The following is a 26,359-nucleotide window of genomic DNA, read 5'->3' on the forward strand; positions in this document are numbered from 1 at the left end:
AGGCCAGCCAGTACATTAACCGAAAGGGCTGCTTTTCAATGGTGCTGAAAGCATTGGTGGACCATAGGAGACTTTTTACCAACATCAACGTTGGATGGCCGGGCAAGGTTCATGATGCTCACGTTTTCAAGAACTCTGGTCTGTTTAGACGGCTGCAGGAAGGTATTTACTTCCCAGACCACAAATTAACTGTTGGGGATGTGGAGATGCCTATAGTGATCCTCGGGGACCCAGCCTGCTCGCTAATGCCCTGGCTCATGAAGCCCTATACAGGCGCCCTGGACAGTGAAAAAGAACTCTTCAACTACCGGCTGAGCAAGTGCAGAATGGTCGTGGAGTGTGCTTTTGGATGTCTGAAGGGGAGATGGAGAAGCTTACTGACTCACTCTGATCTCAGCAAAACCAATATCCCCATTGTTATTGCAGCTTGCTGTGTGCTCCACAATCTCTGTGAGAGCAAGGGGGAGATGTTTATGGTGGGGTGGGAGGTTGAGGCAAATCGCCTGGCTGCTGATTACGCCCAGCCAGACAGCCGGGTGATTAGAAGAGCCCAGCGGGATGCGCTGTGCATCCGGGAAGCTTTGAAAGCTAGGTTCCAGAGTGAGCAGGGTAACCTGTGACTATTAAGTTTGTTTAAACAGAAGCTGAACCTGCCCTCGTTTCTTTACCCAGTTAATGTTGACTATCCTCTCCAGTTACCAACCCCCTTCCCCCCCTTCCAACACAACTTTAAAAATAAAATAAATGAAACTTTGTTCATTAACACCGTTTTCTTTATCAAGGATTTCGTGGTAAAGTGTTGAAACTGGGACGCAGTCTGTGGTGGGGAGCGGGTGTAGTGATGGAAAGGATGCTTCTAAACTTGAGGAATGACAGGCTCCTGCTCCTAGAGCGGTCCGCACTGGTGGACTGGTTGTTTCAACAGAGCCTGCCACCCCTCCTTTTCGGGACTCTTTGTGCGGGGGCTATGTGACTTTGTGGTGGGGGAGGGCGGTTACAGATCCCCTGCTGCGTGGCTCTGTCATCCAGGCTAAGGACCGCTGCATAAGATCTGTAACTGCCCTCCCCCACCACAAACTCACATAGCCCCCACACACAGAACATGAAAACTACCTCCCAGACTGACCAGGGTGCCTAGTGACTGCAATGTGTGTGCGACCTTCTGCTGAACCTGCCCCTGTGTCTGTACCCTGGTAAAGGTGACTGTCCTCTCCAATTACCAACCCCCTTCCCCCCCTTCAAGTACACTCTCCTCTAAAAGAACATGACGGAAACAGTAATTAACAAAAACGTATTTTTTATTAACAACTACACAGTTAGGGGATGAAACAAGTACAGGGGCTTGGGTGAGGTGCTTTTGGAGTGAAGGAAAGGATTTATCAAATCTTTGGGAATGAGAGCCTTCTATTACTTGAGCAGTCTGCAGGGGTGGAGTGACTGTTTTCACGGCCCCTGACGCCCCTCCTTCTTGGGACTTTGGGTGAGGGGGGGATGGGACTTTGTGGCGGGGAAGGGCAGTTAGAGATAGACTGCAGCGGGGCTCTGTCCTCCTGCCTCCGGTCCTGCAGAACATCTACAAGGTGCCGGAGCATGTCTGTTTGCTCCCTCATTAGTCCAAGCAGCGTTTGAGTCGCCTGCTGGTCTTCCTGCCGCCACCTGTCCTCCCATTCGCTGTGTGATCGCTGGTATTGCGATGTTCTCCCTCCACTGGGTCTGCTGTGCCGCCTCGGCTCGGGAGCAGCCCATAAGTTCTGAGAACATCTCGTCCCGTGTCCTTCTCTTTCGTCGCCTGATCTCCGCCAGCCTCTGGGAGGGGGATGCCGGGGTAGCTTGGGAGACACTCGCAGCTATGGGATGGGGAAAAGGGAGTGAATTCCTCACGAAGATACAGTTTTCCGAACAATGAATATAGTCTTTCTCTGTGAACAAGACCATGCACAGCACCTATCACATGCGCACTCAGTACAAGGTCGAATTTTCGGCCTTCCCATTGAGTGCCTGGGGTCTTGCTGTACAGATCACACAAGCGGGGCCGGACAACGGAATTTGGCTAGCAGGCGGACATGGTAAGCCGTAGACTTTTGGCTGCTTAAAGCTTAATTTATAGCAGTGCCCTCCTTTCCTGTTCCAAGCAATGCTCCTAGCGTTGGCCAGTTCCTGCTGCCGGCAATCCGGCCAGCATGAACTCTGCCCCGTCCCACCCCCCTCGCGGCTGTCCCCGGGAAAGATCCCTGCATGCTGCTTCTGTCACGCCTCCACTGCGTGGCTGTAAATGACCGGTTACAGTTATGTAAAGGAACAGGCAATCAGTCCCAATACTAACATTCACCTAATTGAAAGCAGGTCACCATGAGTGATATCACTCTGATGAGGATTTCGGAGACAGAGAAAGACCGCATGCTGCGTGAATGTCAGCAAGCACCAGGGCCGTATGCCGCCATGCTTTGAGAGCAATGATCCCGGAGTACTTGCTGCTAGCCTGGCGCGGAAAAGTTTCCTACCATGGAGGACGCAATAAGGCCGCTCTCCCCAGGAACCTGATGCAAAGGCTTTCACAATATCTCCAGGAGACCTTCGTGGAGATGTCCCAGGAGGATTTCTGCTCTATCCCCGGACATATTGACAGAATTTTCCAGTAGCTGCACTGGCAAGGACTAGAAACTAAAGTGCCTAGGACAAACTAATCATGAAAAATCTATTGTTAAGATACCATTCCTATTCTGTTCAAAATAAATGTTTAAAACATTTACCTACTGATCCTTCCCCTGATTCACGGTCCGGGTTACCGCCTTGGGAGGGTTGGTAGGGGATCTCCGTGAGGGTGAGATCCTGGCTGTCGGGGAAATCAGCGTTGAAAGCGCTGTCGACTGCCTCGTCCTCCTCATCTCCTTCCTCATCTTCCCCGTCCGCGAACATCTCAGAGGAAACGGCCGTCGACAATACCCCATCGTCAGAGTCCACGGACAGTGGTGGGGTAGTGGTGGCAGCCGCACCTAGAATGCAATGCAGTGCCTCGTAGAAACGGCATGTCTGGGGCTGGGATCCGGAGCATCCGTTTGACTCTGGTCTTCTGGTACCCTTGTCTCAGCTCCTTGATTTTCACGCGGCACTGTGTTGCATCCCGGCTGTATCCTCTCTCCGTCATGGCTTTTGAGATCTTCTCGTAGATCTTCGCATTCCGTTTTTTCGATCGCAGCTCCGAAAGCACGGACTCATCGCCCCACACAGCGATCAGATCCAAGACTTCCCGATCAGTCCATGCTGGGGCCCTCTTTCTATTCTGTGATTGCAACGATTGCATCGTTGCCAGTGCTGCTGAGCTCTCCATGATGTCCAAACAGGAAATGAGATTCAAACTGGCCAGACAGGAAAAGGAATTCAAATTTTCCCGAGGCTTTTCCTGTGTGGCTGGTCAGAGCATCCGAGCTCGGACTGCTGTCCAGAGCGTCAACAGAGTGGTGCATGCACTGTGGGATAGCTCCTGGAGCTAGTAGCGTCAAATTCCATCCACACCTACCCTAATTCGACATGGCCATGTCGAATTTAGCGCTACACCCCTCGTCGGGGAGGAGTACAGAAATCGATTTAAAGAGACCTCTATGTCGAAATAAATAGCTTCATTGTGTGGACGGGTGCAGGGTTAATTCGAGTTAACACTGCTAAATTCGACATAACCTCCTAGTGTAGACCAGACCTTAAATAGGGCTGGTCAAAATTTAGAATTTCTATTTCACAGGAAATTTTGATATTTTGACATTCAAAATTTTGTTTTAAAATAAAAATTTTGTTGCAGTCTATTAGCTTTTTAATATTTCATGCCAAGTCATTAGTAGTAACACATAATATGCACTTCTCCTACTGACACTTGATGAACTAATAATAAAAGTAATATAAAAATGAAAAAAATCCCATAAAATAAGTTTTCAAACAAAAAATTCCAAAAGTTTACAAAATAAAGTTTTCCTAAACACAAAAATAAATTATAGTTTAAAAAAAAATCTGCAGAAATGTTGGTTTTATCAAAATGGCATTTTCCAACAGAAAATTGTTGCACTTAAAATTCTCTGGCCAGCTCTTGTCCTGAATCCAATCCATCACCAAATACTTGTAATGTCGATTTTTCCTTCTATATTTCTGGGTCAGGAAACACTCCTATTGTTAACTTCAAGGCATTTTGGATCAGGTGAGTATTCCAGACAGTGTCACTTGGATTTCAGAAGCATCAGGGAATCTATTGTGTAAGAGATCTTTTTGATTTAGCTTTGCCTCTCTCCATCTGTGAGATACAGAGGATTGTGAGCATTGCTTGACTTACCATTTTAGTATTTACAGATTAGATATTTTATACATCCATGCTCTTATGATTATCATCAAAGCAGGCAGATTTTTGTTTATCTGCACCCAGTCCTCCAGTAATGGCAAATTCAATATTATCCACTTCAAAATACTATCAAGAGCTGTATGTATTGTTCACCACTTACGCTGTATAACATAACTTTGATCACAGTCTTATCTGTGACCATGTTCTTCCAGGCAAATTTTTCCGTTAGTGTCACAATTCCAGAAGTTTTATCATGTAATGTTTTCTTGATTATGAAAGATGCTTTCCGACATCTTCTGGTTCAGTCCCTTCATTTTGGGTGGTGGGAAAAATATTGGTGCGGTTCCTGTTAAAGTCTTCATATTATATAGATATAACATTTTTCTACTATAAATAAGAGACCAGCCTATTGTATATTCATTTAAATTTGAAACAGAAATCTCATCTATTCCTTAAATACAGGGAGTGCATTTCTGGAACATTTTCTGAAGTGAAAAAATTGAATATATTCCTTTTTATTTATATTCTACTTTATTTTCCTTTAATCTACTCTTCTTTAAAAATGCTATATGGTGGCTTGTATATCATTCCCTGTTTATTCGGATTATGTGGTTGTCAGTTACTTTATATCCCTTGAGAATTTACCCTGCGGCTGCTGAACATCAGTGAAATTTCATATTGACATTTTATTGCTTACACTTTGTAGCATTATTTTATTCCTCTGTGCATCCTATTTCTCATAACACATGTTTTAACTCTATTAGTTAATGAAAACATTAATAGTAAATAGTTCTTGAATAATAAACCCCCGCAAGTTAAAGAAAAACAGAAAATCAGAGAAGTTAGAAATGGCTTCTAGCAGCATAGCTGGGTGTTCTACCATCCTCTTCCTGGCCTCACACATAGAAAATTTGCTGGGCGATGCGGTGAAGCCGTAGCACTAGTTCTAGCGATCCTAGCCTGTGGCCAACAACTTGGGGACCATGGCCTGCCAGGCTTAGCTAGCCCAAAGCTCTTTGAGGCAAAATTAAGGGTGAAGTAGGACTGAAACAGTGTGGACTGGCCATTCTGTTTTAGAACAGAGCACTGCTCTAGCTGAATGAAAAATACTCCAAGCCTGTTAATTCCTTCCCACTCTCTACCCGCCTCCATTCTGCACCTCTGATTGCATTCCACAGTGGTATTTTCCTGTGATTTGTGCGGTTGCCTACAGGCGAAGCAACCTTGTACATTTTTAGCACACAGTAGGAGGAAGAGGAGTTTCCTTCATCTAAAGCAGAATTAGAACAGGAGAACAAACAGAATTAAGTGGGCATGAGGAACACCACCAGACCACTGGGAAGTCTGGGTTTAATGGGAATAGGTCTGTGGCCAGTGTGGGGAGAAAGATGCCCGTATGAAAGAGTGAGTAGCTAGATGAAGGGAGGCCAATAAGGCTATAGTGAAGTGAGGATGTGGTGGAAAACATCAACACGGGGCACTTCCTTCATTAAACTATCTTTTTATTGTTTCTTCCCCCCCCCATCCCAAACATACAAAATATGGTTTTAAGTGACAAAAAGAATGGATAACAAGTAATGTTGCATTTACAGTAAATGCCACTTAATCACAACCCTGATAGCAACAACTTTGGTTAACAGAAACATTTTTGTCTGGAACGGACATTGTCCAATTCACTGTAATTCTATTTGGTCTGGATATCGCCAGCAGAAATGCCAGCTATGGACAATTTCTTTTCCTGTCACCCCATGGGCCCCCCCAGTGTCCGCATTCCATGCAGAACGCCCCGGGGCAGGCCAGGTTTGTGGGACTGCTCACAGGAGCAGAAGCCCTGGGACATGCCGAGCCTGGGCCTAGGTAGGTTGCAGGTAGGACAGCGGGTGGGGGTGGAGGGGAAGGGAGCGACTGCCAGGGGGAATGGCGGTATTGGTGGCCCACAGGGCTTCACAGTATTTCTTCCTGCACTGTCCAGGAGTTCTCAGCATCACACTCCACTTCTTCCCTCAGCATCTTTTCTTCTTCTTTCCTCATTACGTTCCGAAGAACAAAGAGTGTCCTCCTACAGCTTCTGGGACGTTTTGTCTCTGAATCTTTTGAGGGCCTCCTCCACCCGGTGCTCCTGTTGACAGAGTTTTATCTAAATGGCTAGGAATAGGGTGCCTGCATTTCCATGACTAACTCTTCAGAATACAGCATCAGAGTACATTGTAGTGTTATGGTTAAAAAGTAGCACTCATACCAATCTGTTACTGAAATATGCAATCTGGCAAATGTAGCTCTGTTGACGGTGGGAAGGGCGTTATGGGTTAGTAAATCAAGTCTGAAGTGAGCACTCTATTTTGACATGTTCTAATTGCACATTTTCTGTTTACTTGACAGTGCATTAAATTTTAGAAGTAGGGCAGGAGGTATGGCTTAGAAACAAAGATGAACATTGTTTTTTCTTCTTCAAATATATTTCACCTGTTAAAAAAATTTCTACCCAATGTAGTGTCCTACTTTCCAAGTGTTCATGTTTTCAGTCTAAGATTACTCTTTTACAGGGTAAAAAGTCAACTGAAGCACATAAACCTCATTAATCGGGAGTTTTCAAATGCTGATATGGTTGCATAGTCTTTTAAAGGCCTTTGGGCATTAGACCTATAGAATGTGATATTAGTTATTGGCATGTCTGTGCAACAAAGCACTTGAGAGAATGACTGACAGGCCATAAGTGCATATCAGAGAGAACCTGTGCTTATATCTGCTTCAGTGACTTTATTAGCCACACCCTTCTTGTAAATTGTAAACTGTCAGTCATGGTTCTATAGTGATGTTTAAAACAAGTCAGGGTCTAATACCCCCAACTTCTTTTATGTCCTAATTCCTTAAGGTACATTTAGAAAATGCATCTGTGTTTTGTCTCAGTGTAGGATTTGTCTAGCAAACATTGAATAGTGAGCCCTATAAGTGTGATTTGAGTACAAGATGCAGTGGTAGTGTGTGTGGTGTGTGTGAATTTGTATATTATATATACATAATATACACCGCTCACATACATACTTAGTTACACAGTGTATAACTTATATACTGTGTCTCTATAGAGATTTGCACAATGTATAATTAATATGTGATATAAGTTTACATAGCATATGTTACTAATACGTACTGCATCAATGTTACTAATTTGGGTATATATATATATATATGTATGTGTATATATATATATATATATGTATGTGTATATATATATATATATATAGTTAGAAAATAGAGAATTGGGGGCATTAGATTTCAAGTTTCTAGTTTTAGCATATGCCTTCCACATAATTGAAACCCTTGTTTCACTTTTTCTTATATATGTGTGTATATATATATATATATATATATATATATATATGCATCAATGTTACTAATTTGGGTATATATACTAATTTGGGTATATAATGTTACTAATTTGGGTATATATATATATAATTTGGGTATATATATATATATATATATATATATATATATATATATATATAATTTGGGTATATATATATACCCAAATTAGTAACATTATATACCCAAATTAGTATATATACCCAAATTAGTAACATTGATGCATATATATATATATATATATATATATATATATACACACACACACACACATATATATATATATATATAAGAAAAAGTGAAACAAGGGTTTCAATTATGTGGAAGGCATATGCTAAAACTAGAAACTTGAAATCTAAGGCCCCCAATTCTGTATTTTCTAAAATCAAATATATTACTTACACTGTTTGAGAAGAATTAAAGAACATAGCACACCAAATTCAGTTTTGGTGTATGGAGACCCAATGCTCATTGAATTCAGTGGGAGTTGGGCTTGCTTATGTCTGGACTACATTTAGTTCATACTTCTGTATAATCCACTGGCTAAGAATATATTAGTCTTATAGAGACCATGATGCTTTCCTGTTTTGCTACAGAGGTTCTGTTTATTTGTAGGGCTTGTTTTGTTTTGGGTGAAGGGCTGGTCCTATATTTTTTCTCCTACATTTTTTTTAAAGCTTCTTTTAATTACTCTATGCTTTGCACACTCAAACTTCAATGGCTTACAGTTTTTCACTTGATCAGAAAGCTGATTTAATTTGCTGCAAGGTTAAATGTTAAAGGTTTCAGGCCTATGACCATGAATTATCAAATTAAATTCAGTGCATTTAGTGTAATTGCTTTAGTAACTTGGGTGCTTTCTAACTACTCCTCTTCTGAATTTTAGTCTCTGAAGGACAGATCCACTAAATAAGCCTTGAGGGGCACAGGTGGGCTAGGTTGTTCTTTGGGTTTCACCTGTGGGGTCTTAGGGTATCTCTTCCAGTCTGACCACATCCTGAGACCATGTCTGATGAGGCCTGCTCTGCTGACAAGTGAGAGAATTTAAACACCTGTAGGTTTCAGATGTTTAAGCCCAAATCAGTTTTGAAGTAACAAGAAAGGGTGAGCAAATGGTTCACATTTCAGGCAGTTGTCAGCTAAATATGTGCACTGGTCTGTTAACTATTTGGCCAGGCACATTTTGACTGTTTAGCCTTTCTTTTTGCCCTTAGAAGGCAGCTGTATAACATGAGAAAGTTTTTATCAGAAATGTCATATTCATGGGCTAAATAGTAAAGCGTCTGAGTAAAATCAAAAGTAAAAAACTTAAATACAGCTCACAAATTATTTAAAAAGTATTTTCTTATTTTTCTTAAGCAAACCACTTGCATTCGTTTTCAGCTCACTTACAATATTCTCTGTAAAAGCTGAGAAACAGTCTTAATCCACATAGCTGTGGGATGGGGAAAACAAATTTAAAAAAGGACAGAGTGTCAGTCTTAAATGTCCTGGCTTTAGTTAGCTTAAATTAGATGTTTATTCTCTCCTAAATGCATGTACAGAGCATCCATTAATTTTAATAGGCATGTGTGTTCATCAGGGAGAGAATGTATTCCATGCTGACTTAGTTTTCTTTTAAATTCCTTTGGTTTTTTGTTTGTTTGTTAAACCTTTGATGTCCCTTAAAGGTGTATTACGCTCCTGATAGACATGAAGGGCTTTTGGAGATTTCACAATACAATACATAATGATAACACTCATAAAATATTTCTCCAGAATATGTACCAAATATTCAGAGTTAAAAATATAAGTACATAAACTCTAACCACCAAAGTATAGTGACAATTTCAGAAAGAACTAATTATATGCTACTGTAATCTACCATACAGCACGCAGAGCTCCATTTCCTTCAATGGGGATGCATTCCAGTAAAGCAGTTCACACGTACTACATATTGCAGCATCAGGGCCTAAATATTTTGTCAGGTAAATGTATAAAATTCATATTAACATTGCATATGGGGAAAAGAAAGCCTGTCTTGTATGATGCTTACAGTGTTATTATTAGATGCAGTTATTTGTTAAGCATCAACAACGTGCATGGTGCTGTACTAGGGATCACATGAGAATCTCCATCCCAGTGATCCACCTAATCACATAAATAAAAAATCTACTTGTTCAGTAACCTAGAATGGCTTTTTAGAGTATTTTTATTTATTCGGTTAAACAGATAACGAAGCTTGGCAGGATTAGATTTTTATTAGTAAATGTCAATTTCACCATACACACACAAACCGACAAAAAAAAGATTTCCATTGAAAATAATCTAAATTTACAAATAGGCAAAGTAAGAAAAATGCTAGTTGGTAACTTATTAGGGTTGTATTTAAGGATATTTACTTTGTATATTTTGACAGGTGATGTTGTCAATTTGTGTTTTAACAGTTATAGAAATTTAACTTTTTGAATCTCAACATCGGGTGTCATTAAAAAATTATCTGCCCCTCCCATACAAATTTAAATTGATAAAAATAAAAATGCTTAAAAACAAACAAACATTGATATTATCCATCAAAATTGTAAAAATAAAAATTGAATTCTGCAAAGCCTAGAGATAAGCATGAATAAACTGTCTATGCAAGACTCTTCTAGCCCTTGGCAGAGAAATAAAAATAAAGATCAATTAAAGGCTTATCACTAGGAAAAGACACCAAGGTTAGCAACCTCAGTGTAGTTTACCAGGATGTACATCCCGACTTGTTCTGTAATGAAGACATAATTAACACCTTCTACCCTCAGTGTAACCAAGCGAAGTTGATGGTGATGTAACTGTTGAGATCTACCCACATAGACCTTGGATCAGCTACATTGAGGTAGAATATGTTAAGTTGGGTAGTCACTAGCGAAAAGTCAAGGTAGCAAACCTCAGTGCCTTTTCCTAAGACACAGGCAGTGGTGGTACAATGGCAAACTAATAACCTTTCCCTCGCCACAGAACCAAAAATGTTCCTCACTGCAGATCCTGCAAAAACATAATTGTCCCAATAAAAATACACACTCTTCCCCACCTCCCACCTGCCCCAAAAGATGAGTGTATATCATATTATTCAGATTGTTTCAGACCAGGGGTGGGAAAGAATTCCAAAGTTAAGGGGCACTCCCAGAGAATGCCCTTGCTGGCAGCTCCCTCTCTTATATACCAATGGAGTTCCAGGTCAGACACCTCCATGGGTCTCAGCTGTGGCAGTGTCACACATGTATAAGTACTGTACATTCTGAAGATTTGTACTGTGTATGCTAAACATTTTTGTAAAAGCTTTGGAAAGCAAGATGCACTTGCGAGATGTGCAGTAGATAAAATGAGAGATCTACTTTGGTTTATCGTTCTCGGTTTTTCCAATCTGGCACTTACTGATGAGGACCAGATCAAGGAACCTAGTGTCTGCAGTGCTCGAATTGCATTAGTGCATGTGGTTATGCCACACCAACAGTTCTTACCACTACTGCTAGAAACAATCAAAGGAACAAAGGTGGCAGGAGATGCAGTGTGGTTTAGTGGTATGGCACTGGATTGGCCGTCAGGAGAGCTGAGTTCTATTCCCAGTTTGCCACTAACCTACTGTGTGACCTTGGGCAAGGCACTGTACTTTTTTGTGCCTCTGTTTCCCCTCTTCACCCGTTTTTCTGACTTGTCTATTTAGACCATAAGTTCTTTGCAGCAAGGGCTGTCTCTTACTACGTGTTTGAATGGTATCCTCTACAACGGGATCCTGCTCTTGGGTGGGATCTCTTATAGTAATAACAAATATTTTAAAAGTATAAATAGTAAGGGGAGCATACATCCCATCATTTGTTTTCCCCAAATTTGAGCCCTGAGGGAATTGAGGGCACTAAGCACATTGCAACGACAAGTCCTGTGTGTCTTAAATGCTACAATTAAGCAGGGCAAATGCCAAAGATTGTCGGTAATCTTGCAAACTGCATTTTGCTGGCACGTCTTTGCATATGTTATGATGGTCTGTGGCAACCTGGAGTGATTGTTTTAAGAGTTGATGGTTGTTAATGGAAGTAATTATAATTTGCAAACACAGAGCACCTTTTATATAAAGATCTCAAAGTGCTGTATGCGTATGAATTAAGCTTCACACGATCCTGTAAGGTAGATAACTTTATTGTTGTTGGTATAGAATGATGCGCCCAGGAAACTAGGTCAGTTTCTACCTGATTGGCATTTTCTCACATCACACCTGAACAGAACTGAGCAGCCAATGAAACGGCAGGAATTTGGGGATGCCAGTGTGAATGACCTTGCACCACCTATCAGCCAGCCAGCTTTGCCTGGGTCAGAGTGAACAGCACAAGGCCTGAGCTGGCAGTTACACTCTGGAAACATTCGGATGTTAGTTTTTCCGGTTTTAGCTAGTCCTGTCGCATTCAGAGCGGTGCTAAAAAGAGCAGCGAAACCAGAAAAAGCGTGGAGAAAAACAGATGGATTCACCATTTGTTGTAGTGCATGAGGCAGTGTAAACGAGCCTGGGTTTTGCCAAGCCTCTAAATCACTGTTCACAGTGGCATCTGCCATAAACAACACTCTACCCCAGACTCTTAGCTACAGTTTTTCCTGATGAAGAACGCCAAGTTGCTTTGGAACAGGAAGGCCGCACTGATGCTCAAACAGTCTTTGTTAGAAGATGGAGCTCTTGTTCCTCCTCGACCTTCCTTCCAGAACTTTCCACGTTAATAGTAAAGGTTTGCGTTGCAACTTGAGTCCAACTAGACAACATCTCCTCTCCCTCAGCCAAAGCCAAGAAGCTGTCTACATTAAAGATACGTATTATTAAACCCTTTTGCGTCTTGCCAGCAAAGGTTGAAAATATTCCATCATCGGCTCTACTGATAATCTTTCTTTATGCATAAGGGTCACTTCGTTGAGGAGTAAGTGTGACAGGGTCCTGAGCATTAGACAGTCACTTGTCCACCGCTCCTCAGGCAATATTGATTTGGCAGACCCCTAATGGTTCAGGTAACAGCATCAAAAAGGAGGTATTCAAAGTAGTTTGTTTTGCAAGACCCTGTTCTTTTTCAAAATATCACTAAATCGTTAAAACTGATTCTGTCTCCCCGTCGGAAGAACATCATATTAGCTTTGAGGAGGAGAAGCCCAATAATACTATTCCCTTCCATCCAGTGCCCCAAAAGTTAAGTAACAGCATCTGGGTAGTGCCAAATAGATGCTTCATTCTCCCTGCAGACAGAAGGGCTTGTCTATATGAGGAAATTGATTGAAACAGCTGTTGTGGAATATGTACTGCTGTGAACACTCTATTCCAGAATAAAAAGTCACTTTACTCCTGAATAATGAGTACCATTCCAAAGCCGAGCAACTATTCCAGAATAAAATCACTTTTATTCCAGAATAAGTGTCCACCCAGAGAGCTATTCCGCAATAGTTCATTCAGCAAGAGCTATTCTGGTCAATTTTCCTGTGTAGACAAGCCTTTAGTAATACAAGGCAGCTATGTAGGCACAAAGTCTTAACATTTGTTCCCCAGAAGCCAGGTTTTCAGGGAGTCAGTCTCCCCTTTCTAAAGAGAGCAACACCAATCTCAAAGATCCACTAAAGGAGACTGACAGTCTTTTTTCAAAGGTTCTGGCATTATGTTCCTATGCTTTGCCACAGCTCTAATGGAGTAGATTTCAGAGTTGTTGGTTTTTTCCCCCTCCTCAACAGCTTTCACTTAAGATGTGAAGAAGAAATTCCACCTTGCTGAGTATCTTAGTATCTGCAAAATGCATACCAAGATTCCATCCCCTATCAGCCAGGTCTACCACTGAGTTTTAATGTAGCCCACAGAGCCCTCTGGCTTAACTCTTCATTAGTGGGAGAAATGTCCACTAAGTGAAAATTAATGGCTCTCCCCTACTGGAGTAGTTGCCTTGATCCCCTTAATCAGACCCTGAATTGCTTGCCCCTGACACGTAGGAAGTGCAAAGAATATCCCAATAGGGCTCATTCCTGATGCAGAGCTAACTTTCGATATGTCTCTTCTATAAAGCAAGGAAAGAAGAAAGTGTCCCTCCAAGTCAAAGGGTTGTCGCCAGCAGCAGAGGTCTGAGGGCACGTGAACATACATAATGTCATTTTACCTCCAGGACCCTTTGCATTAGAGGCTGCCTCCTTCAGTTTCAGCAGCAATGGAGGCACATCATTTCTAGCTGGGGGGCTGGGTTCATTAGTGCTGCAGGTTTTCGTAGACTTTCTTCAGTTTTCCTCTTTATCCCAAATTGTCCATCTCTCTCCCTCTGTTTCTCAGGACAAAGGAGTGAAGGGATAAAGTCAATAGAAGATCTCCTTGCCCTGGGTGCTGTGACATCAGTCCCAAGGTTTTTTGCCACCCGCAGTAACTATAGCATCGATTCAGATCATTAATTTTGAGGTCTGCTTAATTTATTTCATTTGAAAGAAATGGTCTGATGGGGATTGCTTTAGCCCTGATAGACTTCATATGGTTGCCACCAAGATGTTCAATATAGAGTCCCCCTGTGCAAACATTGGAGCCAGTGCCCCAGGGAATTTCCTCATATCAAAAGGATATAGAGAATGTGTACCTGCATGTCCTTATTGCCTCCTAGAATCAACTGTACATGCAGTTTTGCTTAGAAACCTGTACTTTGAGTGTTGCAATCTCCCTTTTGGTCTCACTGGCACCTAGAGTTTAAATACAGTTCAGAAAACATGTTAGTGACCCATCTCCAGGAGCAGAGAATTGCATTGATTTGTTATCTCAACAATTAGGCAGAGTGTAGCAATTCCTTTTGAGAGACTGAGACACAATTAGCCAACTCTTGCACTCTAGCCTTGTTCCAGAGCTATCAACTTGTTATAAGCCTGCTCAGAAGTTTTCCGATGCTGTCCCAAAGTTTTATGCATCTGGACATCTTCTTCTGCATCAACTTCAAAAAGGAGCCTTCTTGTCAAAGAGTAGCCAAAGTAAAGCCAGGAGTCTAGGAATTCCAGGTCCTTCCTCTCTTCACCAAAAAATGCACCTACTCCAATTGCTTGTCTCCTATCTCCAAGTGGTTCCCTGCGCTGACTTCTGGTTTTCCACCCTGCACCTGTTTCTTCTCAACTGGAGATAATCAGTCCCAGGACTTGGAGAGACTAATAAGTATCCAGCTGCACATCAAAGTTTCCCTCTTGTGGCGACTTTAGGAGTCCAGTCTGTTAAGCGGTTTCACTAACCAATCTCTGAGGGGTACTGTGAAAACAGATGGCATATGGGGGGCAAACGGCTAACGGAAATTGTCCCATTTCAAGACAAAATTAGATACATATGTTGTGCTACAAGCTATAAGAAAGGCCTTGTTTGCATTCTGGGGACTGTCATCAGAGAGGCCCGGCCGTTCTAATTGGGTCACAGTTCATTGGTGGTTGCCTACCTGTACTGGCAAGGGGGATACCAAGTGTCCCAGACAATGCTTCGAGTACAGCATGCTGTTTCAATGAGCAGAGAAGAACCTTACTGCCCTCATCCCATCTTGTAGGAAGAGCAAGTCATCTGAAGCCCAGAACTCAATCTTTCTTGTGGAAGGGGGTCTTCTTCCAGTGGTCCTTCTCTCTCTGCTATTCAGGCAGAAGTTTCTTGTCTAGGATTTCTTCATCAGTGAACATCCAGTTTTCCCAGGCTTTGTTCCAGGACCCTCTGGCCTATCAGGGGACATCTTCTCAGGCCTGTAGCCCAAGATTCTCCTTCACATGTTTCTGGACTCCTCCACAGAGTTGTAGTGGGCGGACTATCCATAGCATGTGGGCATTCCCTTAATCACTCTCAACTGTCAATGACTCAGATCTCAGACCTGCGGCCCCTCCTAACTCAGGGTCTTTGGACATCGAGGGAGCTCTCTCCTCATATCAATGTCAGAGAACTGAAGGTGATCCATCTTGCCTGTCAGGCTTTCCTACCTCATATTGGTGGGAGAAACCTGTTTGTTCTTACAGACAACACCACAACTGTGTTTTACCTCAGCAGGCAGGGAAGAGCTTGCCTATCCTCCTTTTTCAGGAAGCAATTCAGTTAACCTCAAGGCCTCTTGCCTTCCGGGGGTGCAGAATGAGCTAACAGACCACCTGAGCAGGTCATTTTCGAGTCACTGTGAGAGGTCTCTTTGCCCAGATGTAGCCAGATGTATTTTCCAGCAGTAGGCAGACTCCCCAAATAGATCTATTTGCAAACAGGTCCAACAGAAAATGTTACCAGTTCTGTTCCCTGAAAGACCACAGTCCAGGCTCAATCACAGATGCCTTCCTGCTACCCTGGATAGAAAAGTTTGCAATCTACTATGACTTAGGGCTTGTCTATAATACCGCTTAAGTCGATGTAACTTGCGTTGCTCAGGGATGTGGAAAAAAACCACTCCCCTGAGCGACGTAAGTTATATCGGCTTAAAGCAGCGTCTACACCACGCTATGTCGGCGGGAGACACTCTCTCACCAACATAGCTTCCTCCTCTCATTGAGGTGGAGTAATTGCAGCACCGATGTAGTGCGGTAGTGAAAATAAGCCCTTAGATACAGTAGTGATGAGCCTGGTATAAGAACCTGAACAAAACAGAATAGTCCAGTTTTCTATGTATACTTTCACTAAGACACTATAGAGCAGGGGGCAGGCAAACTTTATGGCCTAAGGGCTGCATCGGATTTCCGAAATTGTATGGAGGGACAGTTAGCCCAGCCCCCGCTCCCTATCCGACTCCCCACCCGTTTCTCAACCCCCTGACGGCCCCTCCTGGGACTCCTGCCCCATCCAACCCTCCCTGTCCCCTGACAGCCACCCCCGGGACCCCTGCCCCATCCACCTCCCTTGCTCCCTGTCCCCTGACCGCCCCCAGACCCTTGGCTGCTGACTGCCCCCCGGCACCCCATCCAACCCCCCCCTCCTTCCTGACTGCCCCCTGGGGACTCCTGCCGCCATTCAACCCCCCTGTTCCCCACCCTCTAACCGCCCCGCCCCCTATCCACATCCCCGCCCCCTGACCACCACCCCAAACTCCCCTGCCCTCTATCCAACTCCCCCTCCCCCGCTCCCTGTCCCCTTACCGTGCTGCCTGGAGCACCGCTGGTTGGCAGTGCTACAGCCGTGCCGCCCGGCTGGAGCCAGCCATGCACTGCGCAGCACAGAGCACAGGGTTAGGCTGCGGCTCTGCAGCTGCGCTGCCCGACAGGAGCTCGCTGCCCAGAGCATTGCGCCGGCAGCGCAGTGAGCTGAGGCTGCGGGGGAGGGGGAACAGCAGGGGAGGGGCCGGGGCGAGCCTCCCGGGCCAGTAGCTCAGGGGCTGGGCAGGAGGGTCCCGCGGGCCAGATGTGGCCGGCAGGCTGTAGTTTGCCCACCTCTGCTATAGAGTGTGCACTTCCACCTCTACTGATCCAGCCTTTGGCCAAACAGTTCTATCCTCTGTGCTCAATAGGTTGTCTTTCCCTGATATTTTTGTGGGACTGCTAGTTATAGCCCATCAAGTTACAGATTAACCTTGTCCACCAAAGAAATACCATTTACGAGTAAGAAAATTTGTCTAGTCGATAGAGGAGTTGGGTATAAAACCCAGAAGTCCTGCCAGCCTATCCCCTGCTATAATTACTAAACAATAATGGTATTATGTTGATCATGTTATACCATGACAGAACCGCTTATCGCATGTGTTACCACTATATATAGACGTATATCTGCTTGTGCTCAAGCTAATTAGGTGATCACATGCTTCAGAAGACTTATCAAACGTAAAACTGAAAATGCAGGCCTTTTTATTGCCAGGAGACTGCTCCTAAGATTGGAGTCAACGTGCCTGCAGGGGAGGGCATTGCAATGGCAGATCCCTGCCTGCCAAATCTGCTCCAACTGGCAATCCATCTGAGCCTGGTTTTGTCATATTTGGAGCACATTGTAGGACACGCCTCTTGGGTCTGGCTTTTCTGTGCTATTGGTACGTCCTGGGCAGTCTCTTGGGAAAAGTTAGCAAGGTTCTAGGGTAGCCAAGTAGATGCTCTCTGTTTTCAGCCGATAGTGTATTTTTAATTGAACTTAGTAAATAGCTTTGAGATGCTCTGGTGATGAGCACCTTCTAAATGTGTGTGATTAATTAACAAACAGACCAAAAAAAGACCCCACACACATACAGGGTGAAATCCTGGCTCCAGTGAAGTCAGTGGCAAAACTCCCTTTAACTTCAGTGGGGCCAGAATGTCACCCATGGACTTTATGCATATCCTCACATTAGCTAAGAGCAGAACCATAGACTCAAGGTGGAACAGCTTTGTAACACATATATGGTCATACTCAGTATTACTCACACTTCTGCGGTAATTACTTGCATGTAATTATCTCCTTTATCGTTTTAGGACAATATGTAAAAGCTTAATTTCAATATGAAACAAGCATGTGAAATAAAGAAATGTATAATTCACATGAAATTAGCTAGCCAGGTGAAAAGATAATTTGGTTAAACGTACCAAAAGAAGGGGATATGTTTTGACTAGTTGAGCTATTATACCACAGTAACACTCAATTGGCCTAAGTACTTACATCGTTTGAGTGCTTGCATTGTTTCTTTCTGAGCAACATATGGCTTACTCTTTTAAATAGCAGTGGCTGAAGTCTGTCTGGTTCACTGGGAGTTCATTGGTATATATTTGCAACTCCTGAAGCAAAAAACTGATATTTTATCTTTAGAAGGAGTTACATTTTTTTGAACTTATTGAATTTTTCAAAGATCAGCATGAAGAGTTCTGATTAAATGCTTGCTTCAGCGTTTTAAAGGCTTCTTGTGTCCCTGTTGCCTAAGGAGGTCGTACATTACGATTGCTCTGTAAACATCAGATTGTACAGAATTGGCTGTGCATACCATGCAGAGCACACAAAGAAGAAGTCAAATGGCTTATCTTGCACTTATCAACTAGTTTATTTTTCATGCCGAAAAAAAAGCTGTATTTTTACAAGAGCAGCTGCTACTTTGTAAATATTTTAATGGCTTCTGTTAAGTAGATCTGTCAATTTTGCAAACAATATTAAAATAAGATTTTCATTCTGCCATGTGATTGCATGTCTTGAGATGTATTTTATCCCTGAAAGTCCTGTGGAGGAGACTTGAGAATGGAAATTTTTTTTTATTTGCAGGCACAGAGCCCATAGCAAATAGGTGCATTTAAGTAATAATGCATAATATCACCACCAGGGAAGGAGTGTGAGTTTCATCACTATTGCATGAAGTCTTCTCAGAATGCCCTTCTGGCTGAATAATATGAAAACCTGTCAATGGGCTAATACAGAACTATCTTTGGCTCTTCCAGCCAGGTGCTAGATGTTACAATCACAGCTGCCAGCAAATTTTAGGAGGAAGGCATAATCATATATATGGATTCCTTGAGCACATTGCTTTAATCTAAGAGTATGTTATCATCATATAATATTATCCTAACTTATCTAGACAAATGTGATCTTCGGACATTTAGCAAGATATACGTTAACATCAGAGCATTTTAAAATGCTTTAAAAATCCTTTAAAAATGAAATCTTTCACGCTCTCAAAGAGAAGAGGCAAAGCCAGAAACAGATTTCTGAATTCTTTCAAATTTTGTGCAAATTCAAATTTCCAGATCTGAACTCAGCAAACTGCAGAGTCCAAGATCCAAACCTGGAACAGGCCTATTTTGTGGTTCTGATATAACCAAGACTACACATTATCTTGAAAAGTTTTCATCATCTCAGGCTGAAATCTTGTGTGAACACCTTGTGAGCCTTCCAGTACCACCAGACCAAGTCCTGATTTAGCCCTGAACCCTAATCCAGATATGAACCAGCCCATCTCTAATGTATTAGTGCCATTTTGGCTAGATCTCAGGTCTTTAAATTAGATGTAGGGAAAAGTAATTTAAGAATGTCTAAGAAAAAATGCTTCAATATATTAAAAGTAAATCTGTGCCCACAGGAAACAGGAATCCAAATTCCATAGTGAAGGTTTATATTTCTTCATTCCAAAGATCTTATAGCAATTGAGTCTCATGGTTTTGAGCTGCTGTTCACCTTCTCCTGAATATATCCTGTCATACTGTAGCCCTAGGTCCTCTTATCGGGAATAGCATTGGGACGGTATGGACCATCATGTTTTCTCCTGCTCCATTGCCTCCAAAATATACAAAGGTCATTCTTCCTTCTTTCGTTCCACCTATAGTGGAAGAAGCCACTAGTACCTGTAGTGAGCCTTTGGGGCCATCGTCATGTTCATGGTGTTTTTGTTTTGCATTAAGGAATTCCCTCTCTGTCCTAAAAGTAAAAAAAGATGTAGGGATCAACTTGTGTATGAACTGATAAAATAATATCTACACGTTACATGTGAATGGACTTTGGTGGGTATTTTTAATTTTTTTAATGAATTTAGTGATCATGAAAAGGGCCAGAATGCCAATATTTATCCACAGAAAAGAGAGAACATGTACAAGCTTTCCCTTGCTCCCTGTTAGTATTCCTCAAGCTTGTTCTGAAGGGACCACCTTTAGAGATAAGAAACATAGCATAGACCCATTCAAGTCTTCGGTCTCTGCTCTATACTACCAGCAAGGATACAACTTAGTGCAACGTGTGATGCTGGTTTTGTGATTATGGTAATAATACTGTGGCCTCTCATCACTAGGAACTAGACTGAAACTATTAATTCATTTCACATTAAGCACTGAATGACCATCAGATATAATTAACTTCTGGACACAGATCCTGGGTTGGATTTAAATTGTTAAATAGATGTGAAAGTGCCAAAACTCATTAGCATTCCTAAGGGCAAGCCAGTTCCCCCGAACTTATAGGGCTAAATTCAGAGGGTTGTGTAAATTGGTAGATGGTAGATTCCCTTAGACTCCATTAGACCTAGTCACACCCATTTAATGATCTGTAAGCTGGTATAACTAAGGGCTTGCCTACACTACAAAAATATCCAGGTTAGCAGTCTTGGTTACAGCACCACTATCCCCTGACCCAGTCACAACACATTTTAATTTGCATGTGACCTACCTGTGTTGTAACCAGATCACATAACAAGACACGTCCCAGGCTTCAGTCCACTTATACCTCCTTGTTACAGCACAGTTCAATCCCCTGCATAGGACAAACATTAACTATGTTGAAACAATGTAAAGGCTCAACTGAGAAGTTTTGGGGTTCACCCAGGCCAGTAAGGGGGTTTGGTCACAGTCTACCTTGTAACACTGGGTGTCTTGTGGCTGTGCAGCTTTGGTCCAAAGCTGTGACCCCCAACAGCCTTCCAGCAGCCCACAAACCTTACCCTAGCTTTGCCCAGCCAAATTACTCCATGAAGGCTGACCTTGGTACCCTTCCAGGCCGGAATTCATCCCCAAATCATCAAAGGGACCAGTCCCTCTCACTGGCAGGGCCGGTGCAACCCATTAGGCGACCTAGGCGGTCGCCTAGGACACTAATATTTGGGGGGTGGCGACTGGATCTGTGGCCACGCTGGTCGGCGGCGGTATTTCGGGGGCGGGACCTTCCGCCGGCTAGGGCGGCAAACAAGCTGGCGGCGTTCCTGCTCACTGGACCCTCCCAGATAAATGTTCAGTTCACTGCCTTTACAGAGGCAGAAAAACACTCCAACCCGTTAGCTGTCTGGAAGCACACACTTTATTGGACATACCCAGCATTGATGAGTTGTTATGACAGCAAAACAAGTTTACCATCAAAAGAGCGTGGATTAAGTGATACCAAGTAAAAGACAAAAGGTAGGGATGGTTACAAGCAAATAAAAGTGAAAACACGCATCTAAAAGTCTAAAACTTCATCTAGCAAGATACAGTCTTTGTTCAAGATGGTTTCGCTCACTCCCAGTCTCCTTTCCAGCCTTTTTTTGGCTGGTCTGGCCAGACTCCATTTCACAGATCAGATGGCTTGGTTTCTTTGTCTCCTAAAGTGAAGGATAAAAATTGAGTCTCTCTCTGTTCCTTATATTCCCAAAGGGATGTCTGTCTTACACGTTAGGAACGCCTCCTGGGAATTCCGTCTTCTGTCTCTCTCTTGGGTGCAGGAACCATGTTAATGCTCTGTCTCTCCGCTCAGGTTCGGGATAACCCCCGCGGGTTTAGCTCAGTGACTTTGTTTACTGCTAATGCGTAATCTGAGGTTAAACCCACAGTCCTTTGTGTAGGCCAGAGCTGTTTATTGCCGTTACCTAGCGTAGGCTGTCTGGTCTTAAAGATGTTCTAGTAACATCATACAGAGGGAATTCATAACTTTACATACTGTATAACGTTAACATCTACATTATACAATGATACTAATAACTCTCATGGTATTAGCTTTCATATACCTCACACATCATATCGTGTACAAATATTATTGCAGTAATGTGTAGGTTGTGCATACAGGGGTGCCCAGGATCACAATCTTCCTGTTGTTAATTGCTTTTGTAGCGATACACTTCTTTTCTGGTGTACCTCTGTGTGAGTTAACCCAATTGAGACTCCCTTAGAGGCAAATACATGGTTACTTGATGGGTATGCCCACAATGCAATGAAAGCCCAGGGTTAGTAGAACTCAAGTTAGCATACCCTGAGTATGTTAACCTGGGCTTGAGTATCTACACTCATTTGTAACCCCAGGTTAGGAATTGTTGAACCCTGGGTCCCAAACTGGTGCTCCAGCATCTAGACTGAACTATGTGGGCTGGAGTCTAACCCAGACTTTCTAGCACCCTCCCAAAATGGCTGCTCTAGCCCTTTGTTCGTGGTGGGAAAACTTGACTGTCCTCCAAACTTGACTGTCCAGAGGACAAAGAAAGTCAACTCGAGAGATTGTGGAATACTTTTGGCAGACTGCCAGAGCACAAGTCAAGAGGGGCTGCATCTATGGTGCAAAGCAATAGGGCTTTAGCCCCGAGGCCCAGCTTGACTCTGGTTCAGGTCCTGGGACTCTGGATCCAAGGCCTCGGTTAGCATGATTTGTGTGTAGATGGAAGGGGGTTAGGCTTAAGCTGAGTATGAATCCTGAGCTTACATTGCAGCGTAGACATACCCTTGGGGTCTGGGCCTAATTCAGAAGTGATGTGCAGGAGGGGGCAGGGAAAGTTACGTATTGGTAAGTGGGTGTGACTCTAAGGACTTGTCCACACTTAAAACACTACAGAAGTGCAGCTTCACCTCTGCAGCACTTCAGTGTAGACACTACCTAAGCCAACAGACTGGGTTCTCCCGTCAGCATAAGTACTCCTCCTCCCCAAGAGGCAGGAGCTAGGTCGATGGAAGAATTCTCCCATCAACCTAACGCTGTCTACCCTGGGAGTTAGGACGGTGTAGATACGTCTCTCAGGAAAATGGATTTTTCATGGCTATACCAATGTAAAATTCTAGTGTAGACCAAACCTCTGGAAGTCTAAGTAGGTGTGACTTAGGTACTGCAGCTTGGCATAACAAGAAAGTATAAATTAAACCAATTTAGACGAGTCTCTGAATTTTTTATATTGTGAGAACTGGAATGTTGGTAGCTCATCTCTGCTTCAGAGCTGAAAAACAGAATCTCTTCCAGGCCAAATACATTGAAAATGGATATCACAGTGCTTTGAAAACAGCTCTGAGAAATACAATTCATTACCAAAGGGTCTTACAGCTTAGTCCACTGAAATTAGGGTGGCTTCTGAGACCTGCCTAAGCAAAATTCGATTATTGCATGTTTAGGCCGCTACCTGGAGCTCTCTGCACACTTAACTAAAAAGGGACTGCAGAAACATTTTTTTAACTTCATTACTCAGCCCCTCTCTTTCTCTTAAGTGGTTACTACTCGTTAGTTTTGCCGAATGGGGCTCTCTGGAGACAGATTTAGGCAGAAGAAATTCTAGTTTACTTACCAGGAATTTGAACTTTCCAGATCTAGTATGTTGCCTCCATAGAAACACGCTCACTCTCTCGCTTTCACTGCTTCTCTTTGGAGTTTTTATTCCAGACAGATGGACAGAAACTTAGAGTGGGATCAACGTCTCTTCTTTAATAGAGTCCGGCTAGGAACTGTTGTGCGCCTGCATCGAGGCATGTGGCCCCTTACTAAGCTAATTCCGTTCAATGGTTCCCTGCCTGCATGATTCTATGTGTGTGGATCTGCGAAGTGCAGCCAGAGCATTCTAGTTATGGGGCTGTAAATAAGCTAGTTCACTCTTGTTCATCTCATTCACTACATTTTCACCTCACACGTGAACAGCGTGAAAAGTAATAAATCTTGGGGAGTTAGCCCTTTAGAAACTGAAGGATCAGAAACCCAAGTGACTTTGCCCTCCTAAGCTGGTGAGCACTTCTGGGTCTCTGGCCAAAATGTAAAATACAACAGTATGGTAACGCTTGCAGTAGCATTATGTTCTTCCCACTGCCCGTGGTGTTACCATGGGTATTGTGCAGATTAGGTAATACAGGATTCAGGGAGCTAGAGAACAAGGGGGGAAAAAACAGGATTTAAAGAAAAAAAGCAAAAGGTCTTATGAGTTTGAGAAAAAACCTTTTAAAGTCTTTATCTGTAACAGGATGTTTCCTTAATCCATACTCTGCTAGCCTAGGGTTTGATTATGCTTTTTTTTTTTTTTTTTTTTTTTTTTTTTTAAAAAGGGTCACACTTACAGTATGCAATTTTTCTACATCTTTTAGATGGTTTGGGTACTTTTCAAACCATTAAGGCTTTTGATATGCTAAAAGATGGTAAAATCGGATGGTAAAATCAGGGTCCTAAAGTCTGGGTCGTCTCTCTTGTAAACTGAAATTAAGTGAAACAAAAATAGTAGTGAAAATATGTTATGACTTTGTTTGAATTGCTTTTAAAAATATAGAGGGAAAGATTATGCAGTTCAGAAATGCTGATCAGTGTAGCTGTAGTGAAATGCTCACATGGAACACAATCTATGCCAGCCCCTTAGACCGTTGATTTTTGACAGATAATTTAGCGTGGACCATGTCTCTTTATTCACAAAACTCTTCCTCTGTAAACTCTTAGGGAGTTCCTGATACCAGGTAGTTAGAGACTAGAAAATGTTTTCTAGAGAACAATCAAGGGTGAAAATCGCACAAATATGCAGTTTCTCAGGACTCAGAAAAGTCTAACTATCTGGCTAGACTTATTATCTCGATGTCAGAGAGGTTGCTGAGAGCATCCTGAGGCTGAATGAAAACTATCGCAGTAGATAACGGCTGTATGCCAGCGGTTCTCAACCTGCGGCCCACGGGCCACTTACGGCCCAATCAGCACAGAGCTGTGGCCCATGTGACATCCTCAGGGCCATACAGGTAGTATTGGATGTGGCCCACATCATGCATTGTGGGCCATATATGTGGCCCACACTGGCAAATAGTTTGAGAACCACTGCTGTATACTCTCCCCTGTGCATTGCAAATCAAATTGATAAAGAGGGAACATTTTGTCTCCTGTGTTATGTGCATGTTTTGAAAGAATCCTAATTGTTCATTATGAGAGCAAATGGAGGATAATCAGCTGTGTTTTGTTCTTTGTGATGAATCAAGTCTAATATCACAACTTGATTATTTTTAACAGCTCTTTTGGGGCATTTAGACAGAGAGGATTCTTCAGATGAAGCTTTTCTCGCCCTATCTCGAACATTGCAAGAGGAACAGACATTTCAGGATGCCCTCCCCCCCTCTGGCTCAAACTTCAGACCCACATCACAGAGCAGTTCTAACAGGTGAGATTTGCTGAGTGGATGTGGTAAAAGTATAGCAATGAGGCATTTTAGCTTTTACAGCTTGTGCTGTAACTCCTATGCTTATAAAATTTGCAGATGGTACCAACGTGGAAGGAGTTGCAAGCACTTTGGAGGACAGTATTATTATTCAAAATGACCTTGATACATTGGCGAATTGGTCTGAAATCAACAAGATGGAATTCAGTACAGACATGTGCAAAGTAGTACATTTAGGAAGGGAAAAATAAAATGCAAAACTGATAGCACTGCAGAAAGGATTTGTGGGTTATAGTGGGTCACAAATTGAATGAGTCAACAGGGCGATGCACTTGCAAAAACAGCTAATTTTCTGGGGTGTGTTAACAGAAGAGTTTTATGTAAGACCTGTACGGTAATTGTTCTGCTCTATTTGGCACTGGTGAGGCCTCAGCTGGAGTAGTGACCGGTTCTGGGTGCCACACTTTAGGAAAGATGTGGAAAAATTGGAGAGAGTCCAGAGGAGAGTAATAAAAAAGGTTTAGAAAACCTGACAGAGGAAAGGTTAAAAAAACTGGGCATTTTTAGTCTTGAGAAAAGCCAATTGAGGGGGAACTTGATGGTCTTCAAATATGTTAAGGGCTGTTATAAAGAGGACTAATCCATTGTTCTTCGTGTCCATGGAATGTAGGCCAAGAAGTAATGGGCTTAATCTGCAGCAAGAGACATTTAGGTTAGATATTAGGGAAAACTTTCTAACTATAAGGATCGTTAAGCACTGGAATAGACTTCCAAGAGAGGTTGTGGAGTCCCCGTCATTGGAGATTTTTAAGAACAGGTGAAATAAACACTTGTCAGGGATGGTCGACGGTATGCTTGGTCCTGTCTCAGCACAGGGGCAGATGGGCTAAATGGCCTGTCAAGGTCCCTTCCAACCCTACATTTCTATGATTTCTTATACAGTCGAGGAAAACTCCCCTTTCCACAACACTGA

The 26,359-nt window shown here is 42.8% G+C and overlaps 1 protein-coding gene across 5 annotated transcripts in view; it reads left to right on the top strand.

Annotated features, from left to right (window-relative positions):
• Window positions 1–26,359, top strand: part of WDPCP (WD repeat containing planar cell polarity effector) — a 249,225-nt gene that overhangs the window by 203,267 nt on the left and 19,599 nt on the right. For all 5 annotated transcript variants that reach the window (XM_005287202.4, XM_042857181.2, XM_005287204.5 and 2 more), the window contains one exon: window positions 25,242–25,389. In XM_005287202.4, the coding sequence (XP_005287259.3) occupies window positions 25,242–25,389 (148 nt within the window). The remainder of the gene's footprint in view (window positions 1–25,241; window positions 25,390–26,359) is intronic.

The sequence above is a fragment of the Chrysemys picta genome, chromosome 3 (assembly GCF_011386835.1).
Source record: "Chrysemys picta bellii isolate R12L10 chromosome 3, ASM1138683v2, whole genome shotgun sequence".
Classification (NCBI taxonomy): Eukaryota; Metazoa; Chordata; order Testudines; family Emydidae; genus Chrysemys; species Chrysemys picta.